The sequence below is a fragment of the Hyperoodon ampullatus genome (genome assembly GCF_949752795.1).
Source record: "Hyperoodon ampullatus genome assembly, chromosome: 1".
NCBI lineage: Eukaryota > Metazoa > Chordata > Mammalia > Artiodactyla > Ziphiidae > Hyperoodon > Hyperoodon ampullatus.
In genome coordinates this window covers 128,072,265-128,089,552 of record NC_136914.1, presented here as the reverse complement: position 1 = coordinate 128,089,552, position 17,288 = coordinate 128,072,265, and the positions used below count along the sequence as shown (strand labels likewise).

The 17,288-nt window shown below is 59.6% G+C and overlaps 1 protein-coding gene across 1 annotated transcript in view; it reads left to right on the top strand.

The window, feature by feature from the left end:
• SORCS2 (sortilin related VPS10 domain containing receptor 2) overlaps window positions 1–13,036 on the top strand; it is a gene marked incomplete at both ends in the record, with an annotated part of 488,460 nt that extends 475,424 nt beyond the window's left edge. Inside the window, 9 exons of the mRNA XM_079717755.1 lie at window positions 199–385; window positions 969–1,102; window positions 2,248–2,371; window positions 3,700–3,812; window positions 4,791–4,916; window positions 7,733–7,832; window positions 8,321–8,423; window positions 11,024–11,127; window positions 12,972–13,036. Of these exons, the coding sequence (XP_079573881.1) occupies window positions 199–385; window positions 969–1,102; window positions 2,248–2,371; window positions 3,700–3,812; window positions 4,791–4,916; window positions 7,733–7,832; window positions 8,321–8,423; window positions 11,024–11,127; window positions 12,972–13,036 (1,056 nt within the window). The remainder of the gene's footprint in view (window positions 1–198; window positions 386–968; window positions 1,103–2,247; window positions 2,372–3,699; window positions 3,813–4,790; window positions 4,917–7,732; window positions 7,833–8,320; window positions 8,424–11,023; window positions 11,128–12,971) is intronic.
• Window positions 13,037–17,288: the final 4,252 nt, after the last annotated feature.

Here is a 17,288-nt window from a genome sequence, read left to right as displayed (position 1 = left end):
AGCTCTCAGCCCAGCCCTCCAGGCTGGGAGCCCCAAGGGCAGAACAGATCTGGTTCCCTGGGGTTCCCTGGGGTCCCCAGGCCACTCACTTTGAGGAAAGGAGTGAGGGAATGAACAATTAAATGAATGAGTGCATGCCGCATCGCTGGCCCCCAGCTTTGCAGCCACTCCTAAGTGGCCCTGTGGTGTTTCCCGCAGGGCGATGTCCTGACCACCAAGTACCAGGTGGACCTGGGGGACGGCTTCAAGGCCATGTATGTGAACCTCACGTTGACCGGGGAGCCCATCCGGCACCGCTATGAGAGCCCTGGTGTCTACCGCGTGTCTGTCAGGGCGGAGAACATGGCGGGACACGATGAAGCAGTGCTGTTTGTCCAGGTCAACTGTAAGTCCATCGTCCCTTTGAGGCCAAGTGTCTCTCCCTGTGACAGAGACCTGGTTCTTGGGGAAGCACAGGGAGCCCAAGGGCAGAGAGGCAGGCAGGCTGGCTCGAGTCCACACCCATGGTGGTCTGTGCAGCAGTGGGGATAGTGGTGATGGTGATGGTGATGATGATGGTGGTGGTGATGATGGTGATGGTGGTGGGGATGGTGGTGGTGATGGTGATGGTGATGGTGGTGGTGGTGGGGATGATGGTGATGGTGGTGGTGGTGGTGGGGATGGTGGGGATGGTGGTGGGGATGGTGGTGGTGGTGGTGATGGTGATGATGGTGATGGTGGTGGTGGTGGTGGTGGTGATGGTGATGATGGTGGTGGTGATGACGGTGATGGTGGTGGTGATGGTGATGATAATGGTGGTGGTGATGATGGTGATGGTGGTGGTGATGGTGGTGGTAGTGGTGATGGTGATGATGGTGATGGTGGTGATGGTGGTGATGAGGTTGATTGTGACACTGACTGATAGCAGCCTGTGACATGGCCAGCGCCCTGATGCCCTCTAACCCCTAACCTTTTTCTGGCCCCTGCAGCCCCCCTGCAGGCACTCTACCTCGAAGTGGTTCCTGTCGTTGGCATCAACCAGGAGGTGACCCTCACAGCTGTGCTGCTGCCCCTGAACCCCAACCTCACTGTCTTCTACTGGTGGGTTGGTCACAGCCTGCAGGTACGCTGGCCCCAGGCCCCTGGCAGTCCCTCCTTCCCACAGGCTCCCATCTGGGGTGGAGAGTGGGGCAGGCCCCACCCTCCATACTGGGCAGGACACAGTGTGTGACACCATGGAGGTGAGGAGAGCACACACCGACTCTTCCTTCACCCTGAGCATCTGTTCGGGGTCCAGCCATGTCTGAGTGTGGTGGACAGGGGATGAATCAGATCAGACCCTGCCTTTTCCTAGGGAAAGATGTGGGAACATAGTAGGTGACCTAAGTTAGTGTGTGACAGGTGTCACAGGAAGGAGACAGGTGACACGTCTGAAAGTTCCAGAAGAGATCAGGCCATTTCTAGTTATAGCACGGGAGTAGTCAGGGAAGCCTTCATGGAGGAGGGGGTGCCTGGGGCTGGACCCCACCTCAGAAGCCTCACCCAGGGCTGTGGGTTGTATCATGTGGGCAGTGGGGAGCCAAGGGAAGATGCCTGGTAGGAGACCCTGAGGGCCTTTGCAGGTGAAGCTGCCCACCCTTAGGCTGGGGGGTGCCTCAAGACCCAAAGGGGGATCCTTCATTTATTCAGCAAACGACAGCCCTTCACCGCCAAGCAGAAAGCCCCAAACAACGGCTGAGGGCCCAGACCGGGAGGGGCCCTGGGCTCCAGACTGTGTTTCCCTGGCATGGGGAGGGTCGAGGAAGGTGCTCGGGCTCCGGGTTCGAATGGCGACCCAGCCCCTTGCAGCCAAGCTCTTGGGGCCGGTTGCTGCACCTCCCCAAGCCTCTGCCTCCCCGTCTACAAGGTCCGAGGTAATAGTGAGGCCCAATCGGATGTGTGTGCCCACCCCACAGGGTGGGTGCTGAGCCGGCTGCTGGGGTCCAAGGATGAAGGTCCCATAGCCCAGCTGAGCATGGAGGGGGTGAGAAGGTTAAAGGGATCAGGGTGGAGGCCCTGCCTGGCAGCCACCATGAGCCTTCAACACCATCCACAGAGGGGGGCTCGGAGCCTCTGGAGAGAAGGGGCACTGGGAGACGGTGTCCGTGCTGGGGCTCAGGACCGGGCGTCTCTGGGGGGCTCTCTCCATACCCCCCGGGGGCTCGCAGCCCTGGCCGCACACTGGGGCCAGCTCTCCGACCCAACCCTGACCCCCTCTCGTGCCCACAGCCCCTGCTGTCCCTGGAGAACTCTGTGACAACGCGGTTTGGGGACACAGGGGACGTGCGCGTGACGGTGCAGGCTGCCTGTGGGACCTCTGTGCTGCAGGACTCCAAGGTGGTCCGCGTGCTGGGTGAGTTTCCCCCCTGCTGCCCCCCGGGACAGGCAGCACAGCTCCTCCTTTTCAGGAGCTCAGGGTCGGGGGCAGGCGGTGTACATGCCACTGATGTCCTGGTCATCCCAGGCAGGGCCCAGCGGGGCAGAGGGGCCAGCAAACGCAGCTCTGATGCCCCTGGCCTTGCTGGCCTCCATTTCCCCATCTGTAAAATAAATACTGACAACTCCTATGTCCATGGCATTCACAGGCTCCACATGGCACAAATGAGGACACGGCTGAGGGGCTTGACAAGGTCACCCAGCAGCAACAGAGCTGGGATCGGGCACCGGCTCTGCCTGCCCACTGGGTGCCTGTCCTCAGCATCCCCGTTATCTGAGGATTGTCATGTGATTATATCAATTTTGTTGAGAGTCCTGCTCTGAATCCGTGTCCCATTTATTGGTGCTCACTGGGGCCTCTGAGCCCCCCAGGAGACATTTACGATAGAAAATTAGTCCTAAGAATGGAAGAGACCCCCCCCCCGCCAGCACCATGTTGCCCTCATCACCACACTGATAAACTCTCATTTTGCTTAAAGAACAGCCTCTCCTGTGGACAGCAGCCATCAGTTAAATATTTAGGGGACTGCCCTCAGCCATTCCTTCATTCACGAGTATGTGGGCACCAGGCCCTGAGCCCAGAGCCTTGAAACAGTCATCTCCACCTGCACTGCATGCTCACAGTTCACAAGGCACTTGTCCCTTGAGCTCCTCATCCCTGCAAAACCTCCTCCCATTTTACAAATCAAGAAACCAAGGCTCCGGAGGTAAACGGAGAGATTGCGGTTCACTCTGAGACTCCTGGTGCCGGGTCTTTTTTACCCCCTGCTGCTTGTGGCTCTAGAATAGGTTTCTGAGTTGTGGACCCTGGGAAATGTGAGAGACAGAGAAGGTGGGGACTCTGCTCTCCAGGGACTCTTACTCTGGTGGGGGGACCAGCCCAGTCAAAGTCCATGGATCCCTGGGGGACGAGAAGTCAACGTCGTAGGGTGTGTATGTCCTTGTGAGTTGATGGGGCAAATCACACAGCAGGCTTGGCCCTCCCTCCAGGGCAGCACTGCTGTCCTCGTCATTGTCATCTTTGTTGTTGTTATTATTTTTATTAAATGGCAGCCAGTGTGGTGGGCCTGCCCGGGACAGCTGCTGGCACACAGACTGGGAAGAATCTTGTTTTCTGAAAGTGGGCCTCAGGATCCACACCCAGGGCCAGCCCTGGACCATCCAGGGGCTGTGGCCACCGTCCGCAGAGGAAGCGGGGCCGGGCACCCAGGACTGACCCACTCTCCCATCTCTGCCTCTTTCCAGATCAATTTCAGGTCATGCCTCTGCAGTTTTCCAAGGACCTGGACGCTCACAACCCCAACACCCCCGAGTGGAGGGAGGACATTGGCCTCGTGGTGTCCCGGCTCCTCTCCAAGGTGCCCCCAGCCCACCACTGGCAAAACCACCTGCCCACCTCTGGGTTGTGGGTGCCCCCAGAGAAGCGGGGGCTGTGCAGCCCCCAGGAGAGGGCAGGCGGGCTGCCCTGCAGTCCTGATGCTCTGTCCTTCACGTCGGCTGACAGTGGTGCTTGGAAGCCATGTAGGGTTCTCTTACCTGCCCCTGGGGGACATGCAGCCAGACTGTCACCTTGCAGAGGAGGGACAGGACTGCATCTTCCATGCACATCTAGTGAGCACCAGCTGTTTGCACAAGACACAGTTGCTGTCCTACAACAGAATCTCTTTAAAGGGATTTTCATTTACTCACTACGTTTCTCTTCTGGGCTGGATTCTGGAGACAGAGAGATGAGTCAGTGTGATGGCTGCCCTCAGGGAGCTCACAGAAAGCAAAGGCAGTGCATCAGGGTGGGCATAGGGTACTTGAGGCCCTTGGGCCCCCAGTAGGAGAAAACCCAGCCCTCTAGAGTCATCCAAGGCTGTCACAGACTGAGGCCCACCCTGGCCATGCCTCCCTTTGGCCCATTAATAATTTGGGCAATATTGTCCTGGGTGTTGAAGGATGAATAGGAGTTTGCCAGATGAACATGCATGGAGTGGGACTTTCAGGAGACAGAGCTTTGTGGGTTGAGGGAGGTGCATGGCCAGGAGCCCTGACACTTGGGAGGACAGTAGCCAGGGAGGGGTCTTCTCACCTGGGCATGGTGGGAGGAATGAGCTGAAGGGGGCAGGCCTGGCTGAGCGGAGGCCAAAGGCTGAGGGACCAGGAGTGCTGGGCTGCACTAGGTAGAAGGCAGTGCCATAAGCTGCTGGGGCCATAACTCCAGGTGTAGAGGGGTCAGGAATGGCCAAGACTCAGACAGGCCACTCAGGGAGAGAGGCTATTCCTGGGCCCCTGGAGTGTGGCAGGGGACAGAGAAGGCCAGTGGATCAGAGTGGCTGTCTGTGTCCCCGTAGGAGACCAGCATCCCCGAGGAGCTGCTGGTGACCGTTGTAAAGCCAGGGCTGCCCACCTTGGCCGACCTGCACGTGCTCCTGCCTCCTCCCAGGCCCACGAAGAAGAGGAGCCTCACAAGTGACAAGGTATCTCCTGCGGCCACTGGGCCGGGTCCTCCCCACGCCGCCGAGGTTTTGGTGATGATTCCCGACAAGCACGGGGACCTCAGTCGCTCCTCATCACGTAAAGGCTTATCTCTCACCGATCACTGTCCCTCCTCCCCCTTGTGGCTACCCCAAGGTCACAATGGTGGGGGAGTGGGGGGGACCAGGGCAGTGGGCAGGACCACCCCCTCAGGGGGATGCTCCACTTTCACTCCCATTTCATTGGCTAGAGCTTGTCACACCGCCCCAGCCTCACTGCGAGGGGTGAGCACCGGCCAGGGGATCCTGGGCGACAGTTTCAGAACATCCAACTAGGATGGGGAATCAAAAGATAAATGTGGGGGGTACTTCCCTCGTGATCCAGCGGTTAAGACTTCACCTTCCAATGCAGGGGTTGGGGGTTTGATTTCTGGTCGGGGAGTTAAGATCCCACATGCCTCACGGCCAAAAAGGCAAAACAAAGCAGAAGCAACATTGTAACAAATTCAATAAAGACTTTAAAAATGGTCCACATCAAAAAAGAAAAAAGATGAATGGGAAGAACTTCACGCCGTCTAGGGCAGCTGTAATTCCGTACCAAGCAGACAGTAATGAGTGTGGACGAGGATATGGAGAAACAGACCCCTCCTTCACTGCTGGGGGGAGTGGAAAATGGTGCAGCCACCGTGGAAACAGTCTGGTGGTTCTTTAAACAGTTAAATGCGGAGTTAACAAATGATGCAGCAGCCCCACCCCCAGGAGTGTCCCAAAGAGAACTGAAAATGTATGTGAACACACACATGTGTGCCTGAATGTTCACGGCCCCAAAGTGGAAACAACCCAAATGTCCACCCACAGATGAGTGGATGAGCAGAAGGTGGTCCATCCACACAGTGGAATATTATTCAGCCATCAAAAGGGATGAGATTCTGATCCAGGCTGCAACTTGGTTGAACACTGGAAACATGATGTAAAGTGAAAGAAGATGGTCACAAAAAGCCATGGATTGTGTGATTCCATTTATATGAAATGTCCAGATTAGGCAAATCCACAGAGACAGTGCATTGCTGGTTGCTGGTTGCTGGGGGCTGGGGGCTGGGGGCTGGGGAGTGACTGCTCACAGTTTTAGGGGTTTCCTTTGGGAGGAAGAAAATGTTCTGGAATTAGATAGTGGTGATGGGCATGACTGTGAATATACTAAAAACCACTGAATTGTACACTTGAAGAAAGTAAATGTTATCTCAAAAAAAGATGAATCAGAGCCGCAGCCAAGCTCTGAGCTAATCGAGAAGACAGATGCTCATGCAGACGGTCTGGAAAGAGTGACCCGCACGGAGGCACAGATACAGCAAGACCAGCAGGACCCCTGTGGGTGGGTAGTAGCGTCCCATTTTACAGACGAGGGAAGTGAGGATCAGTGAGGCCCCCACCGGGAAGCACAGCACGGGCATGGAGCCCCACTGTCACTCTGGCTGCCAAACTGTGCTCGAGCCACTCCCGGGTGGCCTCCTGGTGGACCTGTGCCTGTGCCAGCCTGACCCACAGCCCGTCCCAAAGGGCGTCCACATCTGCACCTGGGGGCTCCCGGCCAAGCCCCCGGCCCCCACTGATGCGGTGTCTCTGGAGGTGGGTCACTGGCGGGTTGAAAGGCATCGACCCACTTCTCAGATGAGGAGCTGAGGGCAGAGGGGAAGGCTGCGGGGGTCCCAGGTGCCAGCACGGGGCTCAGGGGCTGCACCCACTCGGGGCGCTTCCGAGTGAGGGCTGGAAGGGAAGGAGGTGAGGGACGGGGGGACTCCACCCTCATTGTCCTGAGTGCTCAGAGTCTGCCACATGCCCGAAGTCAGCGAGAAAACTTAGCCACACGCCACGGCCACTGACAGCAGGCTTGCCTTGCTGCGTGCAGAGCGCGGGGCTCAGGGCGCCACCCCCGATGCTCCTACGAATCCTCACGTCGACCTGAGAACGGAAAGGTGCAGTGACCCCTCCAGGCCATGAGATCAAGGGGCAGAACCAGGTGTCTTCCCGGACCCTTCAGGTCTGGGGCTGTTGGCCTGTCGTTTACACAGTTCCCGACTCAGGACCCTCATTCCATGAGCAGGGAACGGGCCTCGTGGAGTCCCAGGTGCTGAAACGCTGCTCAGGGAAGCAGCCAGCAGAGTCCCCAGGGTATATCCCCCCGAGGCCTAGGGAGCAGAGCCACGGGGCCCCCATCCCTGAGGGGGACCCTTCCCCCAACCCATCCGCACCCACCTGTGCAGAGGGTGACAACTGACACCCCTGTGGGCTGAGTGGCTCCCTTCTGAACACCAGGAAAACTACCCGCTTCTGAACTGCCAAACCAGCTGGGCGCCCCAGAGGCCAGCTGCCCCCTCCCCCCACCATGATCCAGCAACATCACCTCCTGGGATTTCTCTGCCTCAGGTGTAGGCTCACTCGCCTGCCTGGGTCGCCTCTCCTGTCCCTGTCTTGTCTTCTTCCTGGTCTTCCACCTCCAAGAAGCCTCCCCTGATTACTTCTGGGGTTGGGGGCCTCCTGGAGCATCCCTGGGTTTCCCCAACTTTACCACACTCCATGGTCCTGACTAAAACTAGAGTGCTCTGAGGGCAGGGCCACATTTGGGTCACCTTGTGTCCCATTGTAGGTTCTTGGTGAGAGTTCATTGGTGGCTAGTATTCCCATTTTACAGAGGAGGCGACTGAGGCCCAGAGAGGCTGAGCCCCATGGCTCTGGAGGGTCAGGGTGGACATCTGCCCAGCTCTCCCGCTCCCTCTGCTAGGTCCCCGAGGACCCCCTCACTCCCCGCTCTGTGCTTTCAGAGGCTCATGGCCATCCAGCAGGTGCTGGACGCACAGAAGATCAGCTTCCTCCTGCGTGGTGGGGTCCGGGTGCTGGTGGCCATGAGGGACGTGGACACAGGTGAGAGGCCTGGCCTGAGCTCACCTCTGTAGGGTGGGGTGGGCGTGTGTCCAGGCCCCTCAGACGACACCCATTACTGTGGACACTGGGGTCAGAGGGACCCCCTCTGCCGCCCGCACACGCGCTCCTCCTGGAGGGGTGGTTGCCTCTGGTTAAAACCCAGTCACACCAAGGTCCTCACGGTGCTCTCCACGGACACAGCACAGAGCTCTTGCTTTAATTATGTCATTTAGAGTCTCAGGTGACTCTGTCCCCGCCCCCCACCGTGGACTATCCTCCCCACTTTGGGCAAGGATCTTTGCAGGAGCTGAAGAGCTGCGTTCTGCTCTGTGCAGCCACGTGTCCACGCCAGCATCAATCCGGACGGAGGAGTTCTGTCCACTTTCCAGGAGGAAGGACCAGGGCCGGGATTTACTCAGTGGGGGTCCTGGGTGCCAGGAGGCTGGCCGGTGCCCACACTGACCACTCACAGGCTGCTTTGCTCACAGATTCTCCAAGCCTGGGAGGAGGTGGCGGCTACTGGGCAGTGGCAGTCCTCCTTCTCATCGGGCTGTTCGCGGTGGGAGCCTTCATCCTCTACAAGTTCAAAAGGCAAGGTCACCCGGCCTCCCTGGGCTAACCGGGCGTGAGGGCAGGGCCTGGTGGGGGCGCGGTGCAGCTTCCCAGCAGGTTCTTGGAGGGTTGTGGCTGTGCCTGCGATGGGTCCTGGGGTGGGGAGTGGGCTTGTCTGGACCCACAGCCTGGTTCTGAGTCACCTTGATCCCAGAGGGAGACAGCCGACCGCTCACAACCCAAGGAGCCTCTTCCACCCCCATCCTCCTTTCTGCTCCACCCACCCATTTTACAGATGAGGAAACTCAGAGAGGTTAAGTGATTTTCCCAGGGCCACACAGCTGAGGAGTGAGGAGTGGGGCTCTGACCCCAGGCTGTGGCCACCCCCCATGCTTCCCCCAGCACTCATCCACCCCTTCCCTCTGCAAGCATGATCCAGAGCTGCCGTGTGCCAGGCACTCCACAGCGAGGGGGCTCCAGCCTCCAGATGGAGCGGCTGCACGGGACACCCAGGGCTGGAGCGGGGGGCGGCTGACACCCAGGGTGGGAGCGGGCGGGGGCTTGAGCCGAGGTTGGGTGGGTGGCAAGCACACCGTGCGGTCATCGGGAGGGGTTGTGGTGCCTCTCTCCCCCTCTGACCTTAGTCCTCATCTGTGAAATGGGTTTAATAACCCTCGGTGCTGGGGTTACTCGTGGGCACCCTTGAGGGCCTGGGAATGAGCAAAACGACCAGAAAGTGTCACCAGACTCATTTCCTGCAAAACGCAGCTGCCTGATCTGAGCCCGTTGTTTCTCCCCATCTTGCTGGTTTGGCTCCAGTGGCCTTGGGGTCTCCCTGGTTGGGGTCGCCCTTGGGAACAGTCCAGAGACGGAGCTGACCCTCCCCTCCCTGCTCCTCTGAGGCTGAGGGTCCTTCCTCCCCCGAGCCCTGGACATTTCTGTGTCTCTGTTCTCCAGCACCGTTCACACTGGGTGGCAGCCCCCCAACCTGCAGGGCAGCCCAGATGGCAGCAGGGCTGAGTCAGCCTCGGAGACCAGGCCACCATCCTGCCCGGCTGCTGACCAGCTCTGTGGTCCTGGCCAGTCTCTTCCCCTCCCTGAGCCTCAGTTTCCTCATCTGTAAAAGGAGACTAAGCAGGAGGAGGGTAGGACAAGGGAAGAAGAAGAGGGGGAGGAGGTGGGGAAGAGGGGCAGGGGGCAGGGAGGGGAAGACGGGGAGGGGAGGGGGGTGGGCAGGCACAGACGCAGGCCCCCAGCTCCTGCGGACCTTCTCCTGTGCCCGTCTCCCTTGTTGCCATAACGCCGTGTTTAATTGGGACCTTGTGAAAACCGCCCGGCTCAGGCCTGGCTGAGGCAGGCCATGGGGTGTGAGTCCTGAGAGGCTGAATGAGAAAACGATTTAGACGCCACCTCCCAAGTCAGAGCCGAGTTGGAGGCAATGGCTGGAGTCGGGACCTGCCCCCACCCCTTTCTCTTACCCCTTGGACCACAGTTTGGGTGCACCCATTTGGGCTTTTCTCAGGGCACTTGAGAATTGCAGGGCGGCAGGATTGCCTGGGGGTGGGCAGCAGGCAGGCCTGGCAGGACGGGAGTGAAAGGGGCAGAATTCCAGTCTCTTTCAATTGCCTTCTTCAGACCCCCTGAAGGCCAGATTGCAGTTTCCACAAATCGCTCCAGATTTATCACACACAGTGTAAATGGCCCAGAAGGAACCTACTACCTTGTCCCCAGAGGAGGGGGAGGGAAGAAGAAGGGGAGGACCTTGCAGCAGCAGAGAGAAATGCCCCATTTGTCCAGAGGCTTTAAGCTCTGTGGAGCCCAGGGAGCTGGGCTCTCCTGGCTGATGCAGCAGTCAGCGTGGGCTGGGCCCGGCTGCGTAACAAACAGCCCCTAAGTCTCAGAGGCTCACAGCCATGAAGTGCTACAGTCCACTGGATCTGGCCACATGGGCCAACCTGCTCTGGGCCCTGAATGTGTATCCTGCCATCTCAATATTTCCAGAGAACTGCCAGTGTCGGTGAGTGGCTCTGAGGAGGCCCACTCTCCCACTGAGTCTAGCTCCCTCTTCTGTAAATTGGAACCATGGGCTCTTTTGGGGTTTTGCTCCAACTAACTGGGGTGTTGAACATGAAGGAACCTGGTCCAGGGGCCCTGAGCCCAGTCCCAGCTGAGGCAGAGGGGGCTGTGCCCTTGCTCTCCTCTCCCTCTGCCCTGGAGGGTATGGGAACTTGAGGACGGTGCAGCCAGCCCCAAAACCCCAGGCAGGGCTCAGCAAGCACCTCTCAGAGCCAGTCAACATCACGTGCCTTGTGGGAATGCATGCCAACCCAGCCAGAGCCCTGAAGTGCAAGGTGATGGGGACCTGAAAGAAAATAAAACAGCCTCTCCCTGCAACATGCCTGAACGGAGACGGATGGACAGCGAGTACCCCATGTGCGGGGGCAGAGGGAAACCCAGGGCTGCGGGAGCTCACGGGAGGGAGGGCTTCCTGGAGGAGGTGGCTTGGAGCAGAGGCAGGGCAGGAGGCAGACCCAGGAGCGATGTCAGCACCACACAGAGGGATGGCCCAGGGCTCCGCTGGGGGCTTCTGGGGACGAGCATCCTGGGCAGAGCCCTGAGTCCCCACCTCCGTCCCGCAGGAAACGCCCCGGCAGGACCGTGTACGCCCAGATGCACAATGAGAAGGAACAGGAAATGACGAGCCCCGTGAGCCACAACCAGGACGTGCAGAGTGCCATCCAGGGTGAGGAGTTTATAGACGATGAGCTCCACTCACAGACTCTAGGTAACGCCCACCCCGGAAACCCCCTCCCCTTCCCTCGCCACCTGCCCCCCACCCCGCCGCTGGCTCTCCCCACCCTTAACAGCCGCTCTCTGCACCCCCTACACGGAGACCGCCCCACCCCTGGGTTACTGTGAGGCCCCCAGACAAGCAGCCAGGAGGACGCTCCAGAAACATGTCACCGTCGTGGGTTGTGTTGTCACCGCCCCTTTATCCCCTCCCACCCGTATCCACTGTGTCTCCGGAGCTGTGGGAGGTGGAATCGCTGTCCTCACCTTTTAAATGATTGGAGGTGAGGCTCGGAGAGGTGATGTTGCTCACCCAGGCAGCACAGCGGACAAGTGGCTGGCCTGGGATCCAGACGCAGGCCGGCCGGACCCCAAAGCCCGCGCCCCTCTGTTCTCCCTGGAGTGGTCGGGAGCTGACCACTCCCCTGCTCCACAGCTCCCCGACCTCGCAGCCCCACAGTCTCCCACAGCCGCCGGCCCAGCCTGGTTCCTCTCAGGGCCGTGGTCCGCAGCCTCCCGGGACGGTGACAACAGCTCCGATTTCCTGGGCACTTACTCCTCACCAGGCCCACTGCTTCCTGACACAGCCTCGCTGCCAGCCTGGGAGGCAGGCCCTGGCTGTGTGTCCATTTGACAGATGGGACAGCTGAGGTTCACAGCAGCCACTCAGTCTCCCAAGTCACCTAGCTGATAAGAGGCGCAGCCGATTCTGTGCCCCTCCCCCATGCTGCAGCCCAGGCTCAGGGCCAGCTCCCCCGTGTGCCCCAAGACCCCTCAGCCCAGGCCAGCGGTGGCTGGAGAGCGTCGGGGCCCCATGCGGCCTCCTGGGTGGTCACCCCCATCTTCATCAGGCGGTGTCGCACCCCACGTGAAAGGTGGTGGCAGAGGCTCCCGGTGGACCCGGGCTTCCCAAGCTCAGACAGAGGGGTGGGCGTCCCAGGGAGATGAGAGAGTGGCCCTCCTGCCTCCGCAGCTCTGCCGTCAAGCCCCGAAGAGCAATGATAGTGTAATAATAAGGGATTCTTTTAATGGAGCACTTAGTGTGTGCCAGGCCCTGCCCAAATCCTCAGGGGCAGTCCCTTCGGGACCCCATTACCATCCTTTAGGGGAGGCCATATTATCATCCCCAAGTTACAGATGACAAAACCGAGGCCGTGATGTGACACGCCTTGATGAGGTCTCCCCCGGCACACGGGGCTCACCACCCCATGCCCCCCGGTGGCCCCACTGGAAGCTCTGGGCCGCTTCCTCCCCACGTGCCCGGGGGTCTGGGGGGCTCCAGGCCACCCGAGCCGGCTCCTTCCACCGGCCACGCCTCCAGCCCTCAGGCTCAGAACACAGCCCCGCCCAGGACCCCGGCAGACCCCTTCCCTTCTGACCGTCACTGTGCCCTTCTCCCTCCGGCTGCCTCCCGGGGCCTTGCCTCGCCACCCTGCAGTGCCCCCTGCCCAGGGGCACAGAGCCCCTCCTACATTCCCCTGCCACCGACGCCGGGCCGGTCACTGCAGGGCAGTGAGTATGGTGGCTGCTGGCGAGCATGGCCTCACCCCCGGAGGCCCCCTGGGTCCACTGCTTGTGCCGGCACCAGGAGAGCCCACCCTCAGTCACCACCCCCCCCAGGAAACCTAGAGACGCCCACCTCTCCGCGCCTTCGTCCAGGCATGACCCGCGGGGCTGCAGGAAGCGCAGGATGTCCCGCACGCCAGTTGAGGCCACACCGTGTCCCGCACGGCCCTCCGTCCTCTCTCTGCCCCTCGGCCGGGCGTGTGCTCACGCCTGGCATCTCTGTGCCTCCAGGGAATCACTCTGGCGTGGTCCTGAGCGTCAACTCCCGAGAGATGCACAGCTACCTGGTGGGCTGATGCCGCTGGAGGCCGCGCCCAGAGCTCTCTCCTCTCCGCCGCTTCATCCCCCATGGAGGGCACAGGACCACACGTGCCACTGGCACGGGGCTGGGACCGGCGTCCCCTCAAAGACCTCGGAAAAGCCTCCTCCTCCAGCTGTGTCCACGCAAGGCGACAGATGCGCCTCTGTCCAGCTCAAGCCCGCCCAGCCCACGGCCGCCCAGGAGACCCACCAGCTCCCGCCCCCCGCCGGACACCAGGCCCACATGCCACCCGCTGAGCCGCCCGCCCTCCCAGACTCTGGGCACTTCTCTGGACCTCACACGGCCACCCTGGCTGCCCACGGCTGGTCACCGCAGCCGGGCCTGACTTCTCGTGGCCGAGGCTGGTCCCCCTGAGGCTGGGAGAGGCCAGGCTCTCAGCACCGCTGACATGCCCCATCACCTGTGCCGTGGGCTCCCGTCCCAGCAGAGGGACAGCGGGGCCCTGCTTCCTTCCTCATAACCTCCAGGAAGGCAGCTCCCACCGCAGGGTCGTCCCTCTGCAGGGGTATCCACCGCCCCGCCAGAATCCAGAAAGCCAGTGGTAGGCCCTCCCAATACCGCCTTCCACACCTCCCGCTGTCCTTCCTCTTTTTAAACTGCAGATAATGTAAATACCTCTCTAGGTAGCTGTTTGCGTTTTTTGGGGGGGGAGGGTTCAACTTCCTATTTTTATTGCCAGGCAGTAGCCCCATTCTCGGGAACCCCTTTTCCAGAATGCCCAGGGATGCTCCTCTGCCCCTTCTGGCAGCCTTCTCTCCTGGGGCCCACAAGGCAAAGGCCCTCCCTGGCTTCCCCCCCGCCAGCTCGCCCCAGCCCCTCACAGGGTCCTAGGGATCCAGCGTCTGCACTTCCAAAGGAAGCCAGCAGGCGGCGCCCTCGCACGGGGTTCCCGCCTGCGAGATCCCGTCTTAGTGGCCGCGGTGGGAACGGCCTCTAGATGCCCAGAGTGTTCTGTGCCTCCTCATAGCTTGAGGGACGCATGTAGGAACCGGGAACCAGGCGGGGTTTCGAATGGCAGAGCCCGAAGGGCCGCCAAGTAGTGTGCTCCTCGCTTTGAAGATGGAGAAACTGAGGCCCAGAGAGGGAGTGATTTTCCCAAGGTCACACAGCAAGACGGCAGCAGAGGCGCCCAGGAGCCAGCCCCCTGCTCCCTGTGCAGTGTGATTCCACTCACTCACAGATGCCTAGAATCAGGGACACTAGGGATATATGGGGGCAGATTTTCACCTTTTGCCTTGAAACTGGAAATCAGTATCCCCTCCCCATCCTCTCCCTCCTCCCCCTACCCACACCCCAGGCTGGGCTCTCAGGTGGCCGGGGCCTTCCCCTCAGAGGTGGGGACACCACAGCGCAGGCTAGGAACTCGCTGGCCGTGGGAAGTCCAGAATGAAGACTGGGGGGCATTAACCCACTTGCCCAGAAAAGAAACGGGGCCTGCGGGAGGGAGGCCAGGGATGCATCCTCACGCCCAGAACACGTGGGAGGCCCTGAATCCTTGTGGAGTGGGGGACCCGTGGAGTCCAGCTCCTTGTGGGGACTCAGACCACCCGAAACCAACTCAGAAGGGGTCACTGCAGGGCACGGGGCAGGCGACAGAGGCGTCCCTTTTCCCACCCTGCCGGCCCACCGCCTGGAGCTCCTGGCCCAGCCCCGCAGAGCTCGCCCTGCAAGCCGTCCTCAAGACCCTCCTTGGGGAAGGGCTGGGGCAGTGGACCCCAGACTGGAGCTGGGGGGCTGTGTGGGAGAGGCTGGGTTCTCCGGGACTTTTGCCTCCCCGCAGCCTGCCCGAGTTCACCAAAGACGGCTTAGAAACCCTGTGTCTTGCTGTCCACCCGCACCCAGCCCGTCCTGTGAGTGTCAGAACCAGGGTCAGACATGTGTCAGCACTGTCCAGGTCCAAGGTCAAGGTCAGCAAGGACACAGCCCCCAGCTCAGCAGTGCCTGCGGGTGACGAGCCCTTTGCCCTTCCTTGACCCTCAGCTTCATTCTCTCTGTTGGGGTAGGGTTTTCGCTTTCGCTATTTGTGTTTTTCATGTATTTTATGTCATTATTTCTATTAAGAGCATTTTGGGTGTGTGGACCCAAGAACCTGGGAATAAGTCGGCACCTATAACGATACTTTCCCATTCCCATAATCGTATCAATCAACACATAGGTCTATGGATTTATCTGGTTCTACATTTGAGGTTCTGTGTATTTGGTGTACAGGTACACGCAGGCACCTGGGAATAACGGGCTGGGCTTGGGCAGCTAACGTTTCATTCAGCCGGGTTGAGCCCATACTTCGTATATGCACATAACAGAGATGCGATCGATTCTTTCTTATTTTTCCTTTTTAAAAAACAATAAATCATTTGTGATGCTTTTAACAAAGATTAAATGAATATGATCAGCGTTTGCCTTATTATGAAGCTATTTGTCAACATTTCCCTAAACACTCACCCAGGGCCCTAGAATTTCAGTGTCAGGGACACAGGGAGAGGCCGGGAGGAATTCTCGCCGTTTGTGGGGCAGGTGCCAGGACACTGACCGTCTCCGTCATGGGATCGGGACGTGCCACCCCAAAGCAGTGATGTCACCACATCCTCACACCCGTGTCACCTCACTTCTCCCCTGATGGCCGGCTGAGGGGTCCTGGAGCACAGTCCATTTGCCAGGTGAGGCGCAGAGGCCAGGGGTTGAGAGCCTGGCAGGTGCACCCCAGCCGGACGGAAGCCCCTTGTCCCTGAAATGCCGTCTGCTTGTCTTTGAGGAGACAGAGGAGTCAGGAGCAGATAGGAGAAGGCCGGACATGGGCAGCTCACCACCCCCGTGCACACACACACTCACACTCACACACTTAGAGTCACACAAATACAGATACCCCCCTCCTTCTCTGGATCATAATATGTGGAGTTCAGTATCAACAACGTCAAAAACTTCCTGCCAGATCTCATGCCCCTCCAAACCGTGCCAGGCCCTGGGCCAGGGCCGTGAGCACACGAGACGAAGTCCCTGGGCCTGAAGGAGGCCCCGGGCCGGTGGGGAAGCTGACAGTGACCACAGGATCCAACAGGAAGGTGAGGGCCAGGGGCAGTGACCCCAACCAGCCCTTCCATCGGAGGCCATGTTTGAGTGGGGCCAGCGGGACGAGAAGGAGGGGGTGTGTGGGACCATCCAGGGCGAGGGTGCTGTGCCGAGGCCAGGGTGGTGTGTGTGTGTGCGTCTCTGCATGTGTGTGACGTGTGGTGTGTGTGTGTCTGTGTGTGATGTGTGGTGTGTGTGTCTATGCATGTACCTGTGACGTGTGTGTGTGTGGTGTGTGTGTGATGTGTGGTATGTGTGTGTCTGTGTGGTGTGTGATGTGTGGTATGTGTGTGTCTGTGTGGTGTGTGATGTGTGATGTGTGTGTCTAGGTGTGTGTGTGCATCTAGGTGTGTGTGTGTGTCTAGGTATGTGTGTGTCTAAGTGCGTGTGTCTAGACTGTGTGTGCGTGTCTAGGGGTGTGTGTCTAGGTGTGTGTGTGTGTCTAGGTGTGTGTGTCTAGGTGTGTGTGGTGTGTTTGTGTCCAGGTGTGTGTGTGTGCACCTAGGGGTGTGTGTGTGTGTCTAGGTGTGTGTGGTGTGTGTGTGCGTCTAGGTGTGTGTGTGTGTGTGTGTGTGTCTGGGGGGGTGTCTAGGTGTGTGTGTCTAGGCATGTGTGTGGTATGTGTGTGCCTGTGTGGTGTGCGTGGAGAGATAGAGACAGAACCTGGGAGCTGGCACCCACGGTGCATCTGGAGAGCTTCAGAAACTGGCCATTTCCTCTCCTGTCATAACTGCCAGGCCTTGGGGCAGTGAGGCAGGGAGAATTCCTTCCCCTCTGGTGGATGATCTTGATTCCCACTTCCGTGCGTGGCGGCTCTGTCGGGGGTCTTCTCCCTGGCAGAGGCTGGTGGGTGTGAGAAGATGTTTGCTGTTCCCATGTCGATCCATCTGGAACACTTTCCTGAATGATGGGCCAGACTGGGGCCAGGGAGCCACGTAGGGACCTTGGCTCTCAGGATGCCCCATGTCGCAGTCAGTGACAGCTTCGTGGTAGGACGTTGAGGACACAAACATGCCCACGTGGCCGGCTACAAAGTGCAGGCGCTGTGATCACTCTTGAGCTTCCCGTGAGCGGGGCAGGTATGAGTGTGCCCTGTTCACAGAGGAGACTGAGGCGCTTGGAGGGGGAAGTTATTTTTAGCCCAAATAAGAGGCATTGCT